The sequence below is a fragment of the Felis catus genome, chromosome B4 (assembly GCF_018350175.1).
Source record: "Felis catus isolate Fca126 chromosome B4, F.catus_Fca126_mat1.0, whole genome shotgun sequence".
Classification (NCBI taxonomy): domain Eukaryota; kingdom Metazoa; phylum Chordata; class Mammalia; order Carnivora; family Felidae; genus Felis; species Felis catus.
In genome coordinates, this window is record NC_058374.1 from 80,000,052 (window position 1) to 80,022,367 (window position 22,316).

General features: G+C 43.4%; 1 protein-coding gene across 7 annotated transcripts in view; it reads left to right on the forward strand.

The window, feature by feature from the left end:
- Positions 1–22,316, forward strand: part of LOC109501595 (cationic amino acid transporter 3-like) — a 111,982-nt gene that overhangs the window by 20,557 nt on the left and 69,109 nt on the right. For 2 of the 7 annotated variants that reach the window (XM_045061878.1, XM_045061879.1), the window contains exon 2: positions 558–2,832. The exons of 1 other annotated variant lie outside the window; for it this stretch is intronic. In XM_045061878.1, the coding sequence (XP_044917813.1) occupies positions 745–2,526 (1,782 nt within the window). In that variant the 5' untranslated portion in view covers positions 558–744 and the 3' untranslated portion in view covers positions 2,527–2,832. Of the gene's footprint in view, positions 1–557; positions 2,833–5,313; positions 6,120–22,316 lie in introns of those variants that run through there. 4 more of the 7 variants (XR_006600736.1, XR_006600734.1, XR_006600737.1 and 1 more) reach the window with 2 other exon arrangements.

Below are 22,316 nucleotides of genomic sequence, written 5' to 3' on the forward strand. Positions count from 1 at the left end.
AAAGCCAAGGGTTGGACTGTACTTTCTTTTCCATCAGTACAGCTAAATGGATGATGCAGAATGAGGAGAAAGGAAACCAAAGTGATGTCTGACCTTGGGTAGCTGATTTTGGGGCTAAGGGTGTTAAGACTGGGGGACCAATATTTGTGTTTTAAACTCAGATGATATTTAAAAAATGGTTCTGTAATTGCAATGAGGCCCTCTAGGCCGTGAATTAATGTGTCATAACTCACGCCCAAGCACTGCGCAAACATCCCGCGTGTGAATTATTGCACAATAAATTCATGCCCTGTTGTGTCTTACAGCTTAATTAGTACATGAAGCTACATGAGTTAGACGAACCCAAATGGGATTATGTCATGTGGTGCGTAAAAAAGCAGAATGTTGGGAGGTATTTGGCACTTTTTCTGGGGGGAAAGCAGGGCTGATTTTTCTGGAGTGTCCTCTGGTGTCAATTTCTGTGATTTGGGGCTGCAACAGGTGACATGTGACTTCTGAGCTTTGGTTGGTTGGTTGAATATGGGTTCAGTAAATATCTATTGTTTACTATGTCTTAGGCATTATGGAGGGATAGCACATATAAGATGAAAGACGAAGCAGCAGCTTTGAAACCTGAGCACCCGAACTCGGCAGCCTCCACTCAACTCGGCTTAACTCAGCCTCACTGAACCCAATCTGAGACTCTCTGCTCACTGGGCTTGCTACAGCACTCCGATCCTAGAACCCTCTTCAATTCCAGCTAGAATGTTGTATCAGGCACTTCACAGATTTGGTCAAAAGCTGGTACGGAGACATACACTGGAGCAATACGTGGCTAAGATTTCCACTGCCGGAAGGCTGAGCACTCTGGATATAGTGGCCTTGGGTGTGGTCAACACAGTGGGTGCAGGAGTGTATGTCCTGGCTGGTGAGGTAGCCAGTGATAAAGCAGGACCATCCATTGTGATCTGCTTTTTGGTGGCCGCCCTGTCTTCTGTGTTGGCTGCTCTGTGCTATGCAGAGTTTAGCGCCCGGGTTCCCCAGTCTGCTTCTGCATATCTGTACAACTATGTCACTGTAGGTGAACTCTGGGCTTTCATCACTGGCTGGAACCTCATCCTCTCCTATGTTACTTGTGCAGCCAGTGTGGCCCGGGCCTGGAGCTTAGCTTTTGACAACCTGATTGGGAACCAGATCTCTCAGACCTTGCATGAGAGCATCCCACTGAATATTCCTCATGTCTTTGCAGAATATCCAGACTTCTTTGCCATGGGCCTGATGTTGTTGTTCACCGGACTGCTGGCTGTCAGGGCTAGTGAGTTTGTCTTGGTTACTACAGTGTTCACAGTGGTGAATGTTTTGGTTCTTGGTTTTGTCATCATCTCTGGCTTCCTTAAGGGGAAACTGCACAACTGGCAGCTTACGGAAGAGGACTACATAATGACCATGTTTAGACTCAATGACACTTCTCCCTTGGGCCCTCTGGGCTATGGAGGATTTGTGCCTTTCGGTTTCCAGGGGATTCTCCGTGGAGCAGCGACCTGTTTCTATGCATTTACTGGTTTCGACAGTGTTGTTACCATTGCCGAAGAAGCCCAAAATCTCCAGCGTTCTGTCCCCATGGGCATTGTGATTTCAGTGTTCATCTGCTTTTTGGTGTATTTTGGGGTCTCTTCAGCACTTACGCTTATGGTGCCTTACTACCAGCTTCAACCTGGGAGCCCCTTGCCTGAGGCATTTCTCCATATTGGCTGGGCCCCTGCCCGCTATGTCGTGGCTATTGGAGCCCTCTGTGCTCTTTCTACCAGCATCTTGGACTCTATGTTTCTCCTTCGTTGGATGACCTTCGTGATGGCAGATGATGGCCTCCTGTTCGGTGTCCTTGCCAGGATAGACTCCAAAACAAGCATCCCCATTGTGGCCACTGTGGTCTCGGGCATTATCACAGCGTTGATGACATCCTTCTTTAGACTCACTGATCTTGTGGACCTCATGTCATTTGGGACCCTGCTCACTTACTCCCTGGTGGCTATTTGTATTCTCATTGTCAGGTATCAGCCTGAATTGAATGATGAAGAAAATGAAGCAGAGGCACAGGAGGAGAATGGGCCTGCAGCAGAGAAGCTGACTCTGTGGAGACTATTTTGTCCAGGCAGCTCCACCCCCACTCCACTCTCTGGCCGGGTTGTCTACGTTTGCTTCTCACTGCTTGCTCTGCTCCTCCTTCTTCTTTGCTTGGTGCTGGTCCAGTGGCCAGTTCTACTGCTTTTTGAAAACCCACTGTTGATTATAGTGGTTGTGCTACTCCTGATTCTCATCACTGGGATCACTGGGGTCATCTGGAGACAGCCACAGAGCCCCACTCTCCTTTACTTTAAGGTCCCTGCTCTGCCTTTCCTCCCAATAATGAGCGTCTTTATGAATGTTTACCTTATGATGCAGCTGACACTTGGCACCTGGGCCCTCTTTGGTGTCTGGATGCTGATTGGGTTTGCTATCTACTTTGGCTATGGGATCCACCATGCATGCAGGATTAACCCCACTTGAGTTAGGACCAGAACTGTGGACCTTGAACTCTGCAGTGCCTGTACATATTCGATTTTACATCATCACACCTGGATGCTGTCTGGTTTCCTTGCACAATATTGGAGGGTACTTTGGAGCACAACATCAATGGGATATTGATGGGGAAACACTAATAGAGCTCTGTATGTATTGTGAAGGATGTGTCTTTGCTCTTTCTCATCTTTAAAAAAAGGGGTTTTTTTTGTTTTTTAACTTAGCTGCTTTTCAATTGTGTCTGTAACTGTTTACTGGTTTTAAAAAGTTATTATTAAAAGAAACTAGAAAAAGTGTTTTTGTTTTCTTTGGGTAAATACCCAGTAGTGGAATTACTGGATCATATGGTAATTCTATTTTTAATTTTTTAAGGAACCTCCATACTGGCTCAATAGTGGCTGCACCAACAGCCACCAACAGCACATGATGGTTCCTTTTTCTCCACATCCTCACCAACACTTGTTATTTTTTTGTCTTTTTGGTTTTAGCCATTCTGACAGGTGTAAAGTGATAACTCATTGTAGTTTTAAATTGAATTTCCCTGATAATTAGTGATGCTGAACATCTTTTCATGTGTCTGTTGGCCATCTGTATGTCTTCTTTGGAGAAATGTCAATTCAGGTCCTCTGCCCATTTTTAAATTGGATTATTTGTTTTTTGTGTGTGTTGAATTGTGTAAGTTCTTTATGTATTTTAGATATTAACCCCTTATTGGATATATCATTTGTGAATATCTTCTCCCATTCAATAGGTTGCCTTTTTGTTTTGTTGATGGTTTCCTTTGCTATGCAAAAGCTTTTCACTTTCACTAATTTGAAAAGATACATGCACCCCTATTTTTATTGCAGTGCTATTGACAATAGCCTGGATATGGAAGCAACCCATCCATTGATAGATGAAAGAATAAAGTTGTGACACACACACACACACACACACACACACACACACACAATGGGATACTACTCATCCATAAAAGAGAATGAAATCTTGCCATTTGCAATGACGTGGATGGAGCTAGAGCTTATTATTATTATTATTATTATTATTATTAGAGTGCATGAGGTGGGGAGAGAGGCAGAGGGAAAGAGAGAGAGAGAGAATCTTAAGCAGTCTCCATGCTCAGTGTGGAGCCTGACAGGGGCTCAATCCCATGACCCTGGGATCATAAACTGAGCCAAAATCAAATCGGATGCTCAACCGACTGAACCACCCAGGAGCCCCTCGAGTATGCAAAATAAGTCAGGCAGAGAAAAACAAATGCCATATGACTTAACTCAGATGTGGAATTTAAGAAGTAGAAGAAATGAATAAACAAAAAGACAAACAAAAAATCCCCCCCTAGATTCTTAAATACAAGGAACAAACTTGGTGGTTACAAAAGGGGAGGTGTGTGGGAGAAAGGGTGAAAGAGATAAAGGGAATTAAGAGTGTACTTATCTTGATGAGCACTGAGAAATGTATAGAATTGTTGAATCATTATATTGTACTCCTGAAACTGTATGTTAATTATACTTCACTAAAAAAGTAAACTAGAAAGAGACAAAAAAATATATATAACTGAAATATGGTCCCTTCCCTTAAGGAGCTTATATTCTGTGTTTTTTTTCTGTGTTTTTTTAAAAATGTTTATTTATTTATTTTGAGAGAGAGAGAGAGAGAGAGAGAGAGAGAGAGAGAGCGAGCATAGGGGAGGGGCAGAGAGAGAGGGAGAGAGAGAATCCCAAGTAGGTTCTGCACTATCAGCACAGAGCCCGACGTGGGGCTTGATTTCATGAACTGTGAGATTGTGACCTGCCAAAATCAAGAGTCAGATGCTTAACTGACTGAGCCACCCAGGTGCCCCAGGAGCTTATATTCTAATACAAGGAGTAAAGCATAGCTGCAAGTGTTGTCATTAGTAACATACAAATAAAGGGTCTTGGAAATTTGGAGTGGAGGTTGATCATTTGTGGCTGGCACAGTGGTGAGGGTTGATCGGTGAAATCAGAGAAGACTTTGTTGAGGAATGGCATTTGAGTTGGCTCTCTTTAGGGACAGATAGGATTTTGCCATAAGTGGGCAGCAGGGAGAGATTGTAGCAGAGAGAGTAACACCAGGAAACGTACAGGAAAATGAAGCAGAGGCTTGGCTGTCTGAGAGGGCAACAGGCCATGCACAGGTGGATTGGAGCCAGAGCCTTCCTCTGAGCACAAAGCACTTTGGCTTTGAATCCACCACCCATGCTGAAAATCCCTGGGATTGGTTTTTTCTACTTGCTAATATCTGTATCCCTGGATTTTAAAGTTTCTCTACTATTGTCTGCTTTGGTCCACTTGTTCAGAAAGTGCGTAGTTGAGAGCCAGGTGTCCTGGGTTTTGTCTTGTTTCCACCACTAACTAGCAATGTGGCCTCGAGCAAGCCACTCAGTTCCTTCAACACTCTGCTTATTTATCTGTAACACAAGAGGTCACAACTGATCATTTCTTTAAAAAAATTTTTTTAAATGTTTTTATTTTATTTTTGAGAGAGAGAAAGAGAGACAGAGATCGAGCAGGGGAGGGGCAGAGAGAGAAGGAGACACAGAATCCGAAATAGGCTGCAGGCTCTGAGCTGTCAGCACAGAGCCTGATATGGGGTTGCAACTCACGGACCATGAGATCATGACCTGAGCCCAAGTCAGATGCTTAACCGACTGAGCCACCCAGGTCCCCAGAACAGGATATTTCTAAAGTTCCACTTAGTTAAAAAATTCAAGAATTTCCTCTGTTTTTTCTGTCCTGTTATTCTCTCAACTAGGTCTGTCTACTGCACGAAATCTAAACCTGTATCCTGCCCACTTTTCACGATGACCCACTGTTGGAGCAATAGAGGTACAGTAAATAACACCCCATGTCCCCCCTCCTATGTTTGGAACCAATCGATAATCAAGATACAGAGACAGGTGGTTAAACCATCAACTTTAGACAGACTTACTCATCACGAGTAGTACTGAGCACCCCCGGCCATCCATCACAGTAGAGAGCCTGCTTTTATTAGATTTTTTCTCATGTATGAGCAGGTTGAATGCATGTGTCCTGTGGGCAGGTCAGCCCTGGATAAAAAAAGAAAACCAACAAATAACTGGAAGAGGCTGAGCTGGGCATGCTCAGTGCTGTCTCTTCAGCTCACTAATCAGGTACAGTGAGAGAGGGGGTGTGGAGAGAGGCCAGGAATAGTACTCTGCTCAGCGGTTCTCAAACTTCAGTGAGTGTCTGTCACCTCACCTGAAGGGCTTGTGAAAACAAGCTTGTAACAGGTTCCAGGTGATGCTGACACTGCTGGTCCAGGGACCACACTTTAAAAACCAAAGCTCCTGCTGAAGCCCTTCCACATGTAAAGATGAAGTGAGGGGAACAAAGGTGCCCTTTTAACATTTACCTTCATTTAATGAAACATTTAGATTAAAATACCATTGTTAAGTCTTTCACAGTGGGGAAATCATAGTGAATCATTTCATAATGTATGTGTATATCAAATCACCACAATGTCCACTTTACATAGCTTTACAATTTTATATGTCAGTTATACTTCCTCACTAAAGCTGAAATAAAAAAATAAAACACTACGGTTATCTGTGTGTCTTTATTTTTTCTCCTAGATTGTAGGTCATAGGTAAGGAGTGTATCTTGTTCACTCCCCCAGAGCATCCAGCTGGGGGCCAGGCACATAATGAACATTTAATCAATTTATGTTAAATTGAATTAAGCCTTACATGTGTCTTTGGTGTAGAAAATTCTCCCTCTTCTCATGCTAGCACTGTGCTACTCCTTTAAAACTATCTCCTAGGACAGTCTCCTTGACAAATGGCATTTCTCTCCATTTAGAACCCAGCGTCTAGAACTGTACCCAGGCACTTCTACTTTTGCCTTTGTTTGGCTATGCCTGAGTTCTGGTGACTATCCTATCCTGTCTGTTCCATCACAGTGGAATCTTGCTCAGGGCAAGAGGGGAGGTTCTCTCCTTCCTCTAGACCTAGCAGAAAGAACAGTGTTGTTCATTCAAAGAGCAACAGGGAAAATACAGCCCTGGGGCAGGAGAATGCCTGAACCTACCTCCTCTGGTCCCTCTCCATCTATTCCCATGGGATTTGGGGAGGAGCAGGAAGTAGTGAAATTGATAGAAGACCCAACCCATTCTACCTGACTCCACAGAATCCCTGAAGTCTAGACTGTCTCCAGCGTGGGCACAACAGACATCTTTCTTGAAGCAGTCAGAGTTCTATGTTTTGGCATAGAAGGACCAGTGTCTTTCTATTTATGTATGGGGCCTGCCCTGAGAGAGGGGGATAGGAAGCTACTATCTTACTTGTGGAATTTCTCATATTTGCAACAGGGAGCAGTTGACTCCAGAGAAACCTGCTGGAGGGAGAATTACCATATACTTACCAATTCCTTTGGACTCTTTTTGAGAGACTGCTAAAAAAATCTTGTGAGATCATCTAAGATTCTTTGGGGAGAGAGAATTTATACTGCATGGGGAGAAAAATTGGACTGAAATAAAAGGAATTAGGAACTGGTTAAGGATTGAGACATCATGACTTTGGAAGGAAAGGTATGAGTAGAAACTGAGAAAGAGGTATTGGCCAAGAGAAAATTCCTGGAGGAGGATGCCTCTGGAGAAATTTGGGAAATAAAAGAAGGATAGGTGAGCTGGAAAAGAAATGGGACAGTAATCCTAGGCTACACAGACCTTTAAGAGTCATGAAAGAATGTCTTGTAAGGGATGTGTTTTTTCACATTTGAAGGGAATTTATGAGCCAGGTTTGTATTGTGTATTTGTGCCATGGAGTGAGATTTCTGAATCAGGAAGATGAGATATGATTCTTATTGCAATCTGGAGGATAGACAGGATATAGATAGATAGACTCTTCCTGGGAGACAGTTGTAGAAACTACTACAGTCATCTATCTAGATCCTTGCTCTTCAAAGTATGGTCCATGGACCACCAGCATGAGTGCCACCTGAGAGCTTGTTAAAAATGCAGAATCTTAGACCTCATGAATCTGACCCAGACCTCATGAATTCAAATCTGCATTTTTAATAAGCTCCCAGGTGATTTGTATGCTCTTTTTGGCTTGAGAAGCACTGGCCTTAAATGATCGATAATACATGTCTGTCCTCACATGAGCACTATAGAAGGCCTGAAAACTTTGGAATTGGGAGTCTAAGAGGAGGGGCCTAGGCTGGGGAAATTGAGTTTGGGGAAGAGGGAGAAGTGTGGGCCCTGGCTCCTCTTCTGTCTCCAGGCCTCCCACGCCAGTCACTATGCCAGGGTTTGGCACTCTGCCCACTTTGGGAAAATACCTTGCCATGCCCACGCTGGAGTCTGCCTGGTCCTCAGGGGCTCCCCTGGGGCAAGCATTGCGTGGGTCATGACTGCTGCCAATTTTGTTTCCCCTACTTCATATGATGGACTGGAAGGGACTGGGGAGGTCATATTAGTCATGCTCCGCCTCAGGGTTGTACTGTCCCTTAGTCAAATGAGTGATAATTTGGTGATACTAATTGAAGAGACTATGGGGGTTGGAGGGACTGAAATAGGAGTTCTTAACTGTCCTGGCAGTTAAGATATTATCATGATATTTTCATGTCTCAAAGATATTTATTTTCATCTTTCAAAAGTTTAAGGAGAGACCGGATGACTGGATAAGGGGTTACACCCTGGTAGGGACCAAATTAATGCTTTTAGAGGGATCTTTTGATGATTTTTAATGGGTTAATAGCAAAATACATGGGACCTAAAATTTCAGAGACCTAGGGTGATAAGCAATAGAACAATGTTATCATGTGGATGTTGGAGAATTTTCTTAAGCTTTTGAGGGTTTGTGTACCTCACTCCCAATCAGATGAGTCATAAGGAGAGGCCAATGTTGAAAGAAAACAGAATGAGATTGAACATAAGGAAGAATTTTCTGAGATTAAAGGGTGACCAGGGGAGATGGGAAGGTGCAGTCTCTGGCCATGTGTATGGCTGTCTCACTTGGGTTTGGAATGCTTCAGATGGTCTCTTGCCCAGAATGAGGGAAATGCACAGAATGAACTCTCATTATCTTTTTTATCCCCAGAATTCTCCAGTCAACGCCTTAAATGAGAGGCTGAGGTGGATGTGTGGAGTATGTAAGACAGTGAGGCATGGGAATGATGAATGACGGAAGAAAAAAGCAATCTTATTAGAACATTGAAATCTGCTAAAAATTTTAAAATAGGGCTTGGATTTAAGAGAATAAATTGCATTTTAGGGCTTGAATGAGAGTTTTAGGTTTCTATGTCTTTCCATTCTCCAGGTACTTATCTTGTTCCATTGATGAGATTTTAAAAACTCATAAGGAAAAAGAGCAACTCTTTTATGTATAACTTCTTTTTTAAAAAAATTACTTATTTTGGGGTGCCTGGGTTGCTCAGTTGGTTGGGTGACCGACTTCAACTCAGGTCATGTTCTCGCAGTTTGTGGGTTCGAGCCCTGCGTCGGGCTCTGTGCTGACAGCTCAGAGCCTGGAGCCTGCTTCAGATTCTGTGTCTCCCCCTGTCTCCACCCCTCCCCTGCTCATGCTCTGTGTCTCTCTGTCTCTCAATAATAAATAAACGTTAAAAAAATTAAAAAATATATTTATTTAAATTCAAGTTAGTTAACATACAGTGTAGTATCAATTTCAGGAGTAGAACCCAGTGATTCATCACTTACATATACTACCCAGTGCTCATCCCAACAAGTGCCTTCCTTAATGCCCATCTCCCATTTAGCGCACCCCTCCCAACCTCCCTTCCAGCAACCCTCAGTTTGTTCTCTGTATTTAAGAATCTCTTATGATTTGCCTCCCTCTCTGTTTTTATTTTATTTCTCCTTCCTTTCCCCTATGTTCATCTGTTGTGTTTCTTAAATTCCACATATGAGTGAAATCATACGGTATTTGTCTTTCTCTGACTTATTTCGCTTAGCATAATACTTCTTTCTATCTCCAATGCCCATAGAGTGATGATGAAAATATAGCTATCATATGCGAATACTTTGTCCTATACTTTGTTCCAAACACTTTCCATCATCACCTATTTAGTACAGAAGTTCAGTGAGGTGAGTATTGTTAGCCTCATTTTACAAAAGTTGAATCTAAGGCTCAGAGAGGTTAAGGTATTTGTGCAAAGTGAGTTGTAAAGCTAGGATTTGTACCAAGTTTGAGCAAAGCTTTTGCTGCTAACCCCTAAGCTGTAGTCTGCATGGAATAGCAGCTTAGTAAGGGATAGATGGCCATTGAAACTTGATGGCATAGAGGTAATTGAAAGACAGCGGATAATTCCAAATAGTGAATAATGAAAACACAATTTCTATTTGTTTTGTGGTATGTAGTCAGAGACACACTTAGTGACACATGCAAGCTTCTACTCAGACATTCTCTCATTCACCTTCACTGTGCCCCACCCTGCAGTCAGGAGCTTGGGAAGGGGGAGAGGCTGCGTATATTATGTTCATAAAGCAACTCATTGAAAGTCATGTGTGTGTGCCTACTATATGGACATAAATGTTTGAATTTGAGTGGAAATATGCACCAAGGAGTGGGGTACGTTTATCTCAGTAGGTCTATAAACATGAACATATTTGTTAGACTTTTTGGGTATGAGGTGTGTGTGTGTACAAATCCTGAAGGAGTTAAACCAGCTATAAGGAACTGGCTGCCTTCCACCCCTGGCCCTGGTTGATGTGTTTGTACCAAACCCTGATATTTATTTTCATCACCTCTCAAGGGAACCTCAATGAGTTTTCTTTCTGGGAAGTTTATGGCTAAGATGCTGGGCTGCTTTGGGGCCCCTATAAATCTGCTATAATCAGAGGAGGTTTGTAGAGAAAGAGAAACAGCAGCCGCAAGGCAATCCCCTCCTGTCTTTTACTTTCTAGCCTAATACACAGCCGCCCTTGTATGTACACCACCCACGTAACCACCTCCCCTCTCCTAGAACCCCCTCATGGGAGGTACTAAGAGGAGTCATTTCACTTACTTCTTTGCTTCCAAGTAGGACTCTCTATTTGAGCCATCCCAGAAAAAAGAGAACTAAAAATTATATAATTAAGGAATCTAGGGTTGAGATTGTGAGAAACTGGTCATTTGTGAAACTAATTTCATAGAAAGCAATGAGCTTTGACAGAAGCAGCAATGGTAAGAGGAGTTGAACGTCTCTGTTTACTTCTTTTTTTTAATTTTTTACATTTTTTATTTATTTTTGAGAGACGGAGTGAGACAAAGTGAGAGTGGGGGAGGGGCAGAGACAGAGGGAGACACAGGATCGGAAAGCAGGCTCCAGGCTCTGAGCTGTCAGCACAGAGCCCGACGCGGGGCTCGAACCCACAGACCGTGAGATCATAACCTGAGCCGAAGTCGGACGCTCAACCAGCTAGCCACCCAGGCGCCCCTCTGTTTACTTCTTTAGAAAACTTGAAGCAAAGCTCCTGGAAGCAGGAGGCAGGACACATGGTTCAAAGGCAAACACAGCACAGGAACTCCCCTCCTCCAGCTTCCGATGCTGGTAGTTGGGAGATTTTTTTATGAGGGATTTTTATGACAAACTTTACTTTACATTTGACATTTAACAGCATCTCTTGTCCAGAGAAGGAGGAAATATAGATATTTATTGACGTAGAGTGTCAGAAGATCGAGGAAAATTGACTATGGAGATAGAAGGAGGAGGAGGGGGTTTCTCTCTTTCTCCAGGTATGCAAATTACCTAACTTAATTTGTGTAGCATATGCGTTTCTGTGCTTTGTGCTCTTCTCGGTAATGAGATTAAGAAATCATTTCATTGTTAATAAAGAACTCAGTGGGGGGAGAGAGGAGATGAGAGACATATAGATGGAGGCATAATGGGTACCCTGTCCCATTTGAACCATATACCCCTTAAATAAGATCAGATGCAAGACAAGTGGGGATAAATGGAACCCAAGGTGGGGCCCAGGTCCTGGCTCCTATCTTTTCTGTTCAAAGCCTCTGGCTTCTGCAGTTTTATCTTGAGTTTCGCTGGTCCTTGCATTTCACTCTCTAATGATAAACAGAATTCAATATCAAATGATGCCCAAAGTCAAGAAATCCTTCCCAGTAGCTGTGTCTTTTCCTTGGAATTCCATCCTCCCAATCTCTGACTACTGAATCCTACATAATCATCATGGTCCAGTTTTTTAAACTTTTTAAAAAATGTTTTATTTATTTGTTTTTGGAGAAAGACAGAGCATGAATGGAGGTGCGACAGAGAGAGAGACACAGACTCTGAGGTAGGCTCCAGACTTTGAGCCATCAGCACAGAGTCTGATGCAGGGCTCAAACCCATGAACCATGAGATCATGACCCGAGCCGAAGTCAGATACTCAACTGACTGAGCCACCCAGGTGCCCCCATCATAGTCCGGTTTATTTAAAAAAAATTTTTTTTTAACATTTATTTATTTTTGAGAGACAGAGAGAGGCAGAGCATGAGCAGGGGAGGGAGGGAGGGAGGGAGGGAGGGAGAGAGAGAGAGAGAGAGGGAGAGAGAGAGAGATACAGAATCTGAAGCAGGCTCCAGGCTCTGAGCTGTTTGTTAGCACAGAGCCCGACATGGGCTCAAACTCATGAACTGCAAGACAGTGACCTGAGCCGAAGTCAGACGCTCAACCGACTGAGCCAACCAGGCGCCCCCATCATAGTCCAGTTTATTTTTATTTTTATTTTTTTTTTAAAATTTTTTAACGTTTTATTTATTTTTGAGACAGAGAGAGACAGAGCATGAACGGGGGAGGGGCAGAGAGAGAGGGAGACACAGCATGGGAAGCAGGCTCCAGGCTCTGAGCCATCAGCCCAGAGCCTGACGCGGGGCTCGAACTCACGGACCGTGAGATTGCGACCCGGGCTGAAGTCGGACGCTTAACCGACTGAGCCACCCAGGCGCCCCTCACAGTCCAGTTTAAATGTTACCTCCTGCCCAAGCCTTCCTGGATAATCTGCATCAGAAGCAATTTATTTCCCTTGACCTCCTCCAGTCTTTGTGTCAGTCTTTCTGCACGCTGTCTTCAGTGGTAGTTACCGTGTGCCTTCCCTTTCTCCCTTACTCAACTGTAAGCTACTAGAATGGGGAGACTGTACCCTGTATATTTTTATATTCTCTCTGTAGTGCTTAACACAGAGCTAAAGAATTGTTAAATAACTTTTGTGCATGGCATAGAGTTGTAGGGAAAGAGGCTATGGGTAGAGATGTAGAATAGGGGCATTATGAGTATTGATTAAGGGTATTATTGTTAATAAATGGACATGATACTTTCAGATATAGATCATATTATTAGGAAATTTTTATCCCACCAGTAGATTTATTCCCATATAGTCGATTTATTCATCATTAATCCTTTCTCTCATTCAAATATAGAGTTTTCCTAGTGGGAAATAGACAATAAGCAAGAAAACAAATGTTCAAATAATTACAGATTGTGTTAAACACTCAAAGGAAATAAACAGGCTCTTGTGATAAAGAATAACAGGGAATTTTCTTTAGGCATGGAGGTTAGGAGAAAGACCTTTGTGGTCTCTGTAATATATATATATCCTACTATTATTATGAGTTAATTCAATTTGTAACCTGAAGAGAAGTAATAATAAAATCAATAACAGAATAAGAATAACAGCCTTCCCACCAGGGGGCGTTTTTGTCAACCCAACCTTAGGTTTAGTTTCTTTGGTCCAACTTCCCAGCGTCCCCTCTGCCTTGGGAAGTGGGGAAGTCAAGGCCCTCCCCTTGCCTCGGGAAGGACCCTGCCCCCTCTTCTCTAGCCTAAGAGTCGGCAAGCAAAACAGGTGTTAGGAGCTTTGATCTTATTAGAGACTTGGAGACAGATCAAGGTACAGGCCTCTGAAATAATGCCCCAGGATGTGAGAAGCTGGGGAAGAGATGGAGACAGAAGTACACAGAGAGGCAAATTGCTGTCACAGAGACTCCCTTTTACCTCCCGTCTCAGTGTCAGTGGGTTCTGGGCTCTGTACTTCATGGGGGAGCTGGTCAGGGCTTTCGGCTTTTGGGGAGTGGGAAGATATCCCCTGAGTGACTTTTGAGACCTGCCCTGGTCACTCTTGGATCCATGCTCCAAAGTTGAAGACAACCAAGGCTGTGAGGAGCACAGAGTCTGCCAATCTCCCGGCAGGCTCAGGTAGTTCTTTAATTACCAGGATCTCCTTTGACTACTTTTCTGCTCCCCTTCTCATGGCACAAGTTGGTAGCATTAGTTTCTGCCTCTTGTAGAGGAGTGGTCACATTAAGAAAGGCTTGGGAGTGGGTAAGAAGAATAGGAGACTGGTGCCTGGAGCTTTTGTACCCACTAACCCTTTCCTGAGCCCTGTCTCCTGTTGGGATAACACATTTTGGTTGCTGGCTCAAGAGTAATGGTTTCCTCCTCACAAAGATCCTGACCTCCTTGGTCATGCTGAGGGACACCTCAGACTATTGAGAACGTCTTACTGAGATTACCAGAAGTTTCTCTCATTGAAATTGTAGCCCTAACCTCTCTTCAGCCTCCACCCACCCCAGCTTCTCTGCAAGTGGTATCCTGCACAAGGGTAAAGGCTGTACTTCTTTCTGCTTCAAGAGGAACCCTACCTCTCTGCTCCATAGTCCAGAATTGTGCCTAGAGGACTCGACTCACATTGCTTTGTTTGAAGAGATACTTGTTGGAAGAGGAAGAATTATACCTCGTTTGAGTTGCTCAGGGCATACACAAGACACACTTCTGAACATCGGATATGGACAGGCACTTTGGAATTGTGGTACCCACATAGCCCTTGACGTCAGACATCCAAGTCCTTGTCCAAGCTGGGCTTGCTGTGCCTGAAGCAGGAGGTATATCTTCTAACATTTGCACTAAGGCCAGCACCAGAGATGAGCTGAAGTGGATTTTACATCTGGCAGGGGACTTCATGCTATGGGTGCAGGGAAATGGGGTAGGATAGAATGAACATTGCTTGAAGAGGAAAAGGAAGAGTGAGGCCAGAACATACATGGAGGCAGGGGAATGGGGAAGCTGATTCCTGAACCCGAGGTGCCCAGATTTATATATGGGGCAGAGTTCATAATCTGTAAGCTGTACTAATACTCTAGTTTCTAGCTGAAGGTCCTTTCTGGAGTCTCTCCCTCAGTGGGCAGCAGCATTATTGGCTCCCTTCTGAGGCAGACAGGATAGGGCATGTAGCTCAGGGCAGGCCAGGGCAGATTCTGGTGCCAGAGCCGACATTAATGCGGGTGAATATGGACATATTTTCTCAAGGAGCTTTGTTCAAAAGATAGAGGACAAGGGGATGGTAGATAGAGGAAGGAAAGGGTCCAATTATCTTTTTTGGGTCCATTGGATTAGGGGATGAGAGAGAAGGGGAGGCTTCAGCCGGAATCACAGTCTCCATTAACCCTTTTCTACCACAATCCAACTGATTGAAAATAGATTGCTAATAACTTCCTTGGTCCTCCGTTCCACATCATGTGAGTATATCTTGTCAAGTTTCCCTTCAGCAGATACTCCTATGACCCATCTCTTCTAGGAAACAGCTTTAAGTCCCAAGTCCTTTCCAGAATAAGGCTCTGCAACACCAAAGCAGTATGTGTATTGGGAAATTTCCCCTTAGACATAAACTCATGTTGTTTTCCTACAGAAAAGCTGTCTGCCTTCCTCTCCATTCCTCTCCCTTCTTCCTCTTTCCCTCCTCACCAGGCCTGTTTCTTTCTATAACCACCAAGTAGAGTTGGGGATAATGTTCTATACATTTTATTCCTGCTACTCTTGCTTCTTCAGTCTTTTGATTCTCCCCCTGCAATGTCTCCCTCCTTACCTCCTATCCTGGTAACTCTGCTGTATTTACTAGTCAGTTATTTGTGCCTTCTTTTTCTCTCCTTTCCACTTCTCTTTCCCTCTCAACTTTCTTAATCTATGATTCCAACTTTGAAGAGATGGGAAGGTAAGTTTTAAGGACTGCATCTGTGAGGGAGTGGGCTTTGGGCACAGTAAGAGGCATGGTGATCAGACATCAAGAAGAAGCTGATAAGCGCTGACTTGTGTGGCCTTTGGGGCAGGTGCCTTCTCACCCATCTTCCCTAGTAGATGGGGCTGAGGTGCAAGTGACAGAGACTTAAATACAGTTGGTTAGATTAAGGGATCAAAGCAAAGGTTCCCTTTGGTCCTATAGAACATATTCCTTTATCCATTCGTTCTTCTCAGTTTCTTAATTCAGACTTCTGTTTTGTGGGCTTATAAGGTAATTGGGGATCCTTAAGAAGATAATATGGGCCAAGGTTATGGCCTCAATTGCAGCTTGATCCCAGCTTCAATGGAGGTTACCCTCTTTGGCCCATATGGTTCCTTAGATATGTATATTCAGCCTTCTGGCTTCACTTCATTGGTAATTAGCTCAGGTTTGAAAGTTGGGTGGCCACATAAACTTCGGGTTTTTTGATGAGTTGTTCCCTATTTTGATTTATCCATTGCCTAATTTTGAGTAGACCAGAATCATCATAATAAGGATGATGGTAATAATGGCAGCAACTATTTATTGAGCACTTATGTTAAGACACTATACATATCATTTCACAATATATACAAATATTAAATAATATCCCACCTTCTGTAATTCTACAAGAATTCTACAAAATAGGTGATATTATTTTCATTTTATAGATGAGAAATGGAAGCTTAGAGAGGTGAAGTTCTTTGCTCAAGAAATTATGTCGATCTGACTTTAAAGCCTTGCTTTTACCCACCACGGTGCTATACTGTACAACTGTATTTTGGAAATCTTTAAAATTTTTTTTATTTTATTTATTTATTTTGAGGGAAAGAGAGAGGGAAAGGGGAGGGGCATACAGAAAGGAAGAGAGAGAATCCCAAGCAGGCTCTGCCCTGTCAACATAGAGCCTGACACGGGGCTCGAACTCACAAACCATGAGATCATGACCCAAGACAAAATCAAGAGTGGGATGTTTAACCCACAGAGTCACCCAGGCACCCCTGGAAATCTTTAGATAAATAGACTTCTTAACCTTAGTGTTGCTGATCAGCCTGAAAACAGCATCAGGAAAATTTAAGATGTATTTACTCTTGGGAGTAGAAAACTGGCAGATTCTGAAGGAGACTGTGGAATACGTTTTCCTCAGTAATGACAGGAGGACAACTGAGAGACCCTTCTGACCAAAGACAGGGGATGCTTTTGGCCATCCTGAGAACAATATCTGGCATATGATAGGAGCTGTGGGTCTAGTGAAGAGAATGCCCTTAGTCGATTTAGCCATGGGGATACTTATGAGAGCCCACGGTAATGCCCAAGTTCCCCTGAACTAGCCTTAGAGGGATGGTGACTCTGAGGTTACCTGTGAGTTTTGGCAGAAGAATGATTATCTGCCTTCTGGATTATTTGTGGCAGAATTTGAATTCTAGACTGGCTTTCCTCAGTGATACTCTCCCTGTTTACCCCTTCAGTTTTTTCTGCTGTATACATCTACTCCCTCTGCAGGGATGTAAACTCCTATTTATTTGAGTCAAATAGAATTAATAAGGTAAATTTGTTATAAAATATTATGTAGTGCTATCTGGTCTATCTGCCTCAACTGCGTGCACAGTCATGAATAATCCTAATCAGCAAATCTTCTGAATTTTGAACAATTAAAATATCATTTTAGTTTGGAAATGATCCTGATGTAGGAATAGGACATATCTTCTGTTCTACAAATTTGCAAAATTTCAGATCAAATGATGGAGCTTCCCTGAGGGGTTCGGATCCTCTCAGGGAGCTGGACACAGTTTGGCTCTACACCTGGCCACCAGGTCCACCCTCTGAACTCAGACCATGACAAATAACCTGCCTAAGCAGATGGGATTTTTCTTTTTGTTAATGTATTAAAACATTTTAATAATTTGTTTTTAACTGTGTCCTCTGAACCACACATGAGTGCCCATGATGACCAGCCCTGGGCTGGGAATGGGAGATTCTCAGTCACTGGAATCTGCAGCCCTCCACCTGAACAGCTGAGGAAATAGCTCTGCAGCTGGTGAAGGTGACAGAATCAAGCTGCTTTATAGACCTGAGAGAACTTAAGTGAGGGGAGGATGAAGAAGGGGGGAGGTTGGAATAAGCAGGCAGCTTGGGATGCTCCTTGGTACTGGCTCCTTGGCAACGGTTACTTAGCAACCCTCATTCACCTCTCTTGGTTGCCTTCTCCCTCACCAACCCCCCCCCCCCCCGCAGCCCTCTCCCCCACCCCCTCTTAGCTGCTGCAAGGAGCTAGAGAGCTTGGAGTGAATGACAATTTGGAGAAACAGCCGCAGCCTGAAGATCTAAGAGGCTCTAAAGAAGATGGATAAGAAAATCGATGCATAATAAAAACTGCAGGCAAAGCCACCTTGACGGAGGGCGGGTGGTTCTCTCCTCCCGCCCTCGTTAGTCTCTCTGGGCTCAAGGCTTCCATCTTAGCCCAGTGTCCTCTCCTTCCTTTCCATCTACCTTTTACTGGTTTAGGGAGGGTTGTTTGCCTTTGGGGTGGAAATAGGGAGCAAGGAACCGAGAAGAGAAGAAAATAAAGTATATGCAGGGTATATGTAGGGATGCGGGGATAAGAGAGGGAGAAGGATAAGGTAGGGATTATAAGAGAGAAACTTTGAATGGAAATGAGTTTAAATTGCCCCATAAAGTACTGCCTTTAGTCAAAAGGAAAACCTTAATAATGGAAGTAGGAAGACCCCATGTAAAATGTGTGAAGTTACCTTCTCTGCAAGATATTAAAGGAAAAAGTATAAGCACTTTTCTGGAAGGGCTGGGTTGGAATATGGCTTGCATAAATGAAATACTATATTTATAAACATGCCTACTACTGGCACATACTGGGGAGATACCAAGTGTCACCTTCCTTCTTTCTTAGAAGTGAGGGATGGAGTTGAAAAGACATTTGAGAGGTCTGTGTTGGCCTGATTATCTGTGGAAGAATTCTGTGCCCATGAATATTTTTGGCTTTTACTATTTTCCCATCCACACAGGTAGGAAGTCATTTCTGATATCAAATTTCACCCCGTTCTGTTGAAATTAAAACATTTGATCAGTTATCGACCCTTTATTCTCTGGTGTTTATTGAGCACCAGCTATGTGCCAGACATATGAAATAGGAACTAGGAGCACTGTGTCTATTTTGTGATACAGGGTCTAACTATTATGCACAGAGGGTAGAATAGAAATTCAGTAGTGAGTGGGGGTCTCAAATGAGAAGAGACTTATGAGAGTGCTTTGAAAATTGTGAAGTATGCCACAGTTGTAAACGCTATTGGTGAACAGATTTATTTCAGGATTTGAAGTTTTGCACTCCACAAGGGAAGAGAAGGGGTACTAAGGGGTGGAACTCATTCACAGCAGGCCAGTCTTGCTGGGAACAGTGCTCTGTTCCAGGGTGCTATGGGGACCTGGGATTATAGTGCTGACCAGTGTAGGATTGAGATGGGAACAGAACACTGCCCCCAACTTGCCTCCCACTCAGGCTTATGTGCTACAATCCTCTTTTACTTGTTTACGTTTCACCTTTTCTCAAACAGGGTCTGTGCTCTTTAGCAAACCATCCCTTTCCTATCCTTCAAACCATTCCAAAATTTCCTTCACTTCAAGGATGTCTTCTTGGATTAGAGGAGAGCTGGTGACTTCCTTGGGCTCACAATGGCTGGACTTGGGCCCCTGACCCCAACCTCATGTTATATCCCTGCCCCACTCCCTTTCTCAAACCCTGTCCTTCCCTCTCATTTTGTATACATCTTGGTCTCTATTCACAATTACACTTCTAATTTCTGTGGGATATTATTATTTCATATTTCAACCTTCTGATTTTTCTTTTTTGATTTTTTTGGGTTCATCTGTCCTTTATTTATTATATCATTGTGACTATATTATGAAACTTGAACGTGCAGGAAGCCTATCTATATCATTTCTTTCTGTATAACTCAGCCCAGAAGTAAGTGTAGACAGATGATGGAGAAAAGCTTAATGATTGTGCTCTTATGTCGGGTTGTCTCCTACATCAATTCTACATCCCATATTCCCACCTTCATGATCTTCCACCCATCACTGCCTGCCTCCTCCCTCCCCAGGTTGCCCATTCTGGTTTTTATAACTCTGTAACTTGGGTTCTTTTTATGCTTGATTCCAAACATAAAACTCTCAAACTTATTGAGGGGGAGGAGGAGCATCAGGCTATACAAGTTCAAGTCTGACAGATACATACACATGAAATTGCAAACGGAGTACCAGATACTAACTGTACATAGTGTAAAAGAGAGCTTGGAATTGGACATTTGGCTTACTTAAGGAAGCCTTCCTGGAGGAGGAGGACACTGAGCAGGACTTGAAAGAAAGGAAGGGATAGATTTAGGTAAAAAAGAGAAAAGGATGTGCTATGCAGAAGTCAGTGTGAAGGTTGGGAGGCAGAAAGGATAGAAACAGGTTTGCTTTGCTTAAAGCAAAGAAGGCATTGTGGAATTGCAGCCTGAAGCTTAAGCTCTAAAGCTTAAGCTGAGAAATAGTAATTTATAATTTTTAAAAAATGTTCATTTATTTTTGACAGAGTCAGAGACAGAGCATGAGCGGGGGAGGAACAGAGAGAGAGGGAGACACAGAATCCCAAGCAGGCTCCAGGCTCTGAGCTGTCAGCACAGAGCCCAATGCGGGGCTTGAACTCACAGACCGCGAGATCACGACCTGAGCCGAGGTCGGACGCTCAACCGACTGAGCCACCCAGGCGCCCTGAGAAATAATAATTTAAAATGAGCGAGGATTATGAGCTACCTCCAGCCCATGAGAAAAGGAAAGATCAGGATGATGGTGAAAGTCATGGTTGATGAGTGTGGAATGGTTAGACCTTAGCCAGAGGCTCTTAGGAAGCGTCTCCTGTTGTCCTGATTCTGACCAAAGACCTGGTCAATGACCTGTCTGGGGCGTGGGGAGAGGAGGTGGACGGGAGGGGGTGAAGATACAGGGAACACATTGTTTCCCCAGAGCTTGCATCATAGACATCTTCCTCTTGAACAAAACCCTCTGTTTCCAGCTCCTGCTGACTCATCCCTCCCTTTCCCCTTCTCCCCATTAGAGGAGCTCTCCTGGCCCCGGTGGAGACCTGCCATGGCTGCTCAAGGTAGCAGTGATGGGAGAGATACCTCTGCCTCTACTGGGCCGGGACCCCTGGGTTTTATCCTTTTGTGTTTTGTTTGTTTGTTTGTATTTTGAACCTCACTTGAATCTAAAGAAAAATGGAAGGAATGTTTTAGTCATATCCCCTCCTTCTGGGATGGATGACCCTTGATTTATTTCAGTTGCATGGGGAGGTGCTAGACTTTCCTGAGCCTTCTATGGCCACTTTATTACTCAGGTCAGTGTCTTAAGATTTTTGACAGTATCTGTGAGATTCTGGGAGAGGTGGGGGTTGAGGTTGATGAGGAGATTGGACTTCTTGAAGGGAAGTTAAGACCCTGTGACCTAATACCCTAGAAGGCCTAAGCATTTTCAGAAAAGATTAATAGATGATGTCAGGTCTAGGAAATGGTAAGATGGAGAAAATAAATTCTCCAGACTTGGAGTTCTGGGATTAATTTTATAGCTTGGGAATCCCAGGTAAAAGTAGAGTGGGAAGCTTCCTAGAAAATAAGGGTTGGCATATGTAATTATAAAACATAGGCTGAATACTGAGGATTTTAACAATAAAGATGGAGAGAAAGCCAGCAGTGATTGAATAAGGTAGTGCTTCTCTCTCTGTTAGCTTCCTGAGACCTGCACAGGCTGAAGCTGGAAGGTCCAGGGAGGTTATTCCATCCAACCTGCTTTCTTACCACAACCAAACTGAAATAAATAAAGGAAACAAATATTTACTGAGCATTTATTTGTAGGTGGTAGGCACTGATCTACTCTTTCCATATGTTTTCTCATGAAGTTAAATCCTCATAAAACCTGGCACAGTAGGCTCAGAATTTAAGGTCTCTAATAACTGGTGGAGCTAGAAAGCAAACTCACTTCTTCTGGGTTGAGAACCATTGTTTTTTCCATAACTCTACACTGCATTTTCATCCTGGAAGTCTGTTTCTTCAGTTGGCCAGTATGGTGTCTCCAATCATATTATATGCACAATCATGTGCTTAAGGCACTGTACTAAATGCCTTGGGGTGACAATAAGAAAGGCAGAGTCCCGGGGTGCCTGGGTGGCTCAGTAGGTTAAGTGTCTGACTTTGGCTCAGATCATGATCTCATGGTTCGTGGGTTCGAGCCCCGCATCAGGCTCTGTGCTGACAGCTCAGAGCCTGGAGCTGCTTTGGATCCTGTGTCTCCCTCTCTCTTTGCCCCTCCCCAGCTCACGCTCTGTCTCTCTCTCTCAAAAATAAACATTAAAAAAAGAGAAAGCCAGAGTCCCTACCCTTTGGTACTTGAAGTCATTTGGGGTGATTATATGTATATCATATATAGTGTATATAAGCAATATATAAAACTTATAGTGCATATTTAAGTATAGCATTGGCAAACTATACATCAAGGCAGTAAGACAATGACTAGTGAGTGATACAGACAATTAAGTGCTACTAGAATTCTGAAAAAAGAGGGGAAATCATGATGGGATGGCTAGGGAAGGCTGCATGGAAGTGGTAGGATTTTAAAGACAAAATTTAAGACTAGACAGAACTTTCTGCATGAATGGAATGGCACAAAGTTATGGAAGCAGGAAAGCCAAAGATATATTCTGGGGATAGTAAATAGAGCCTTCTCTGAGC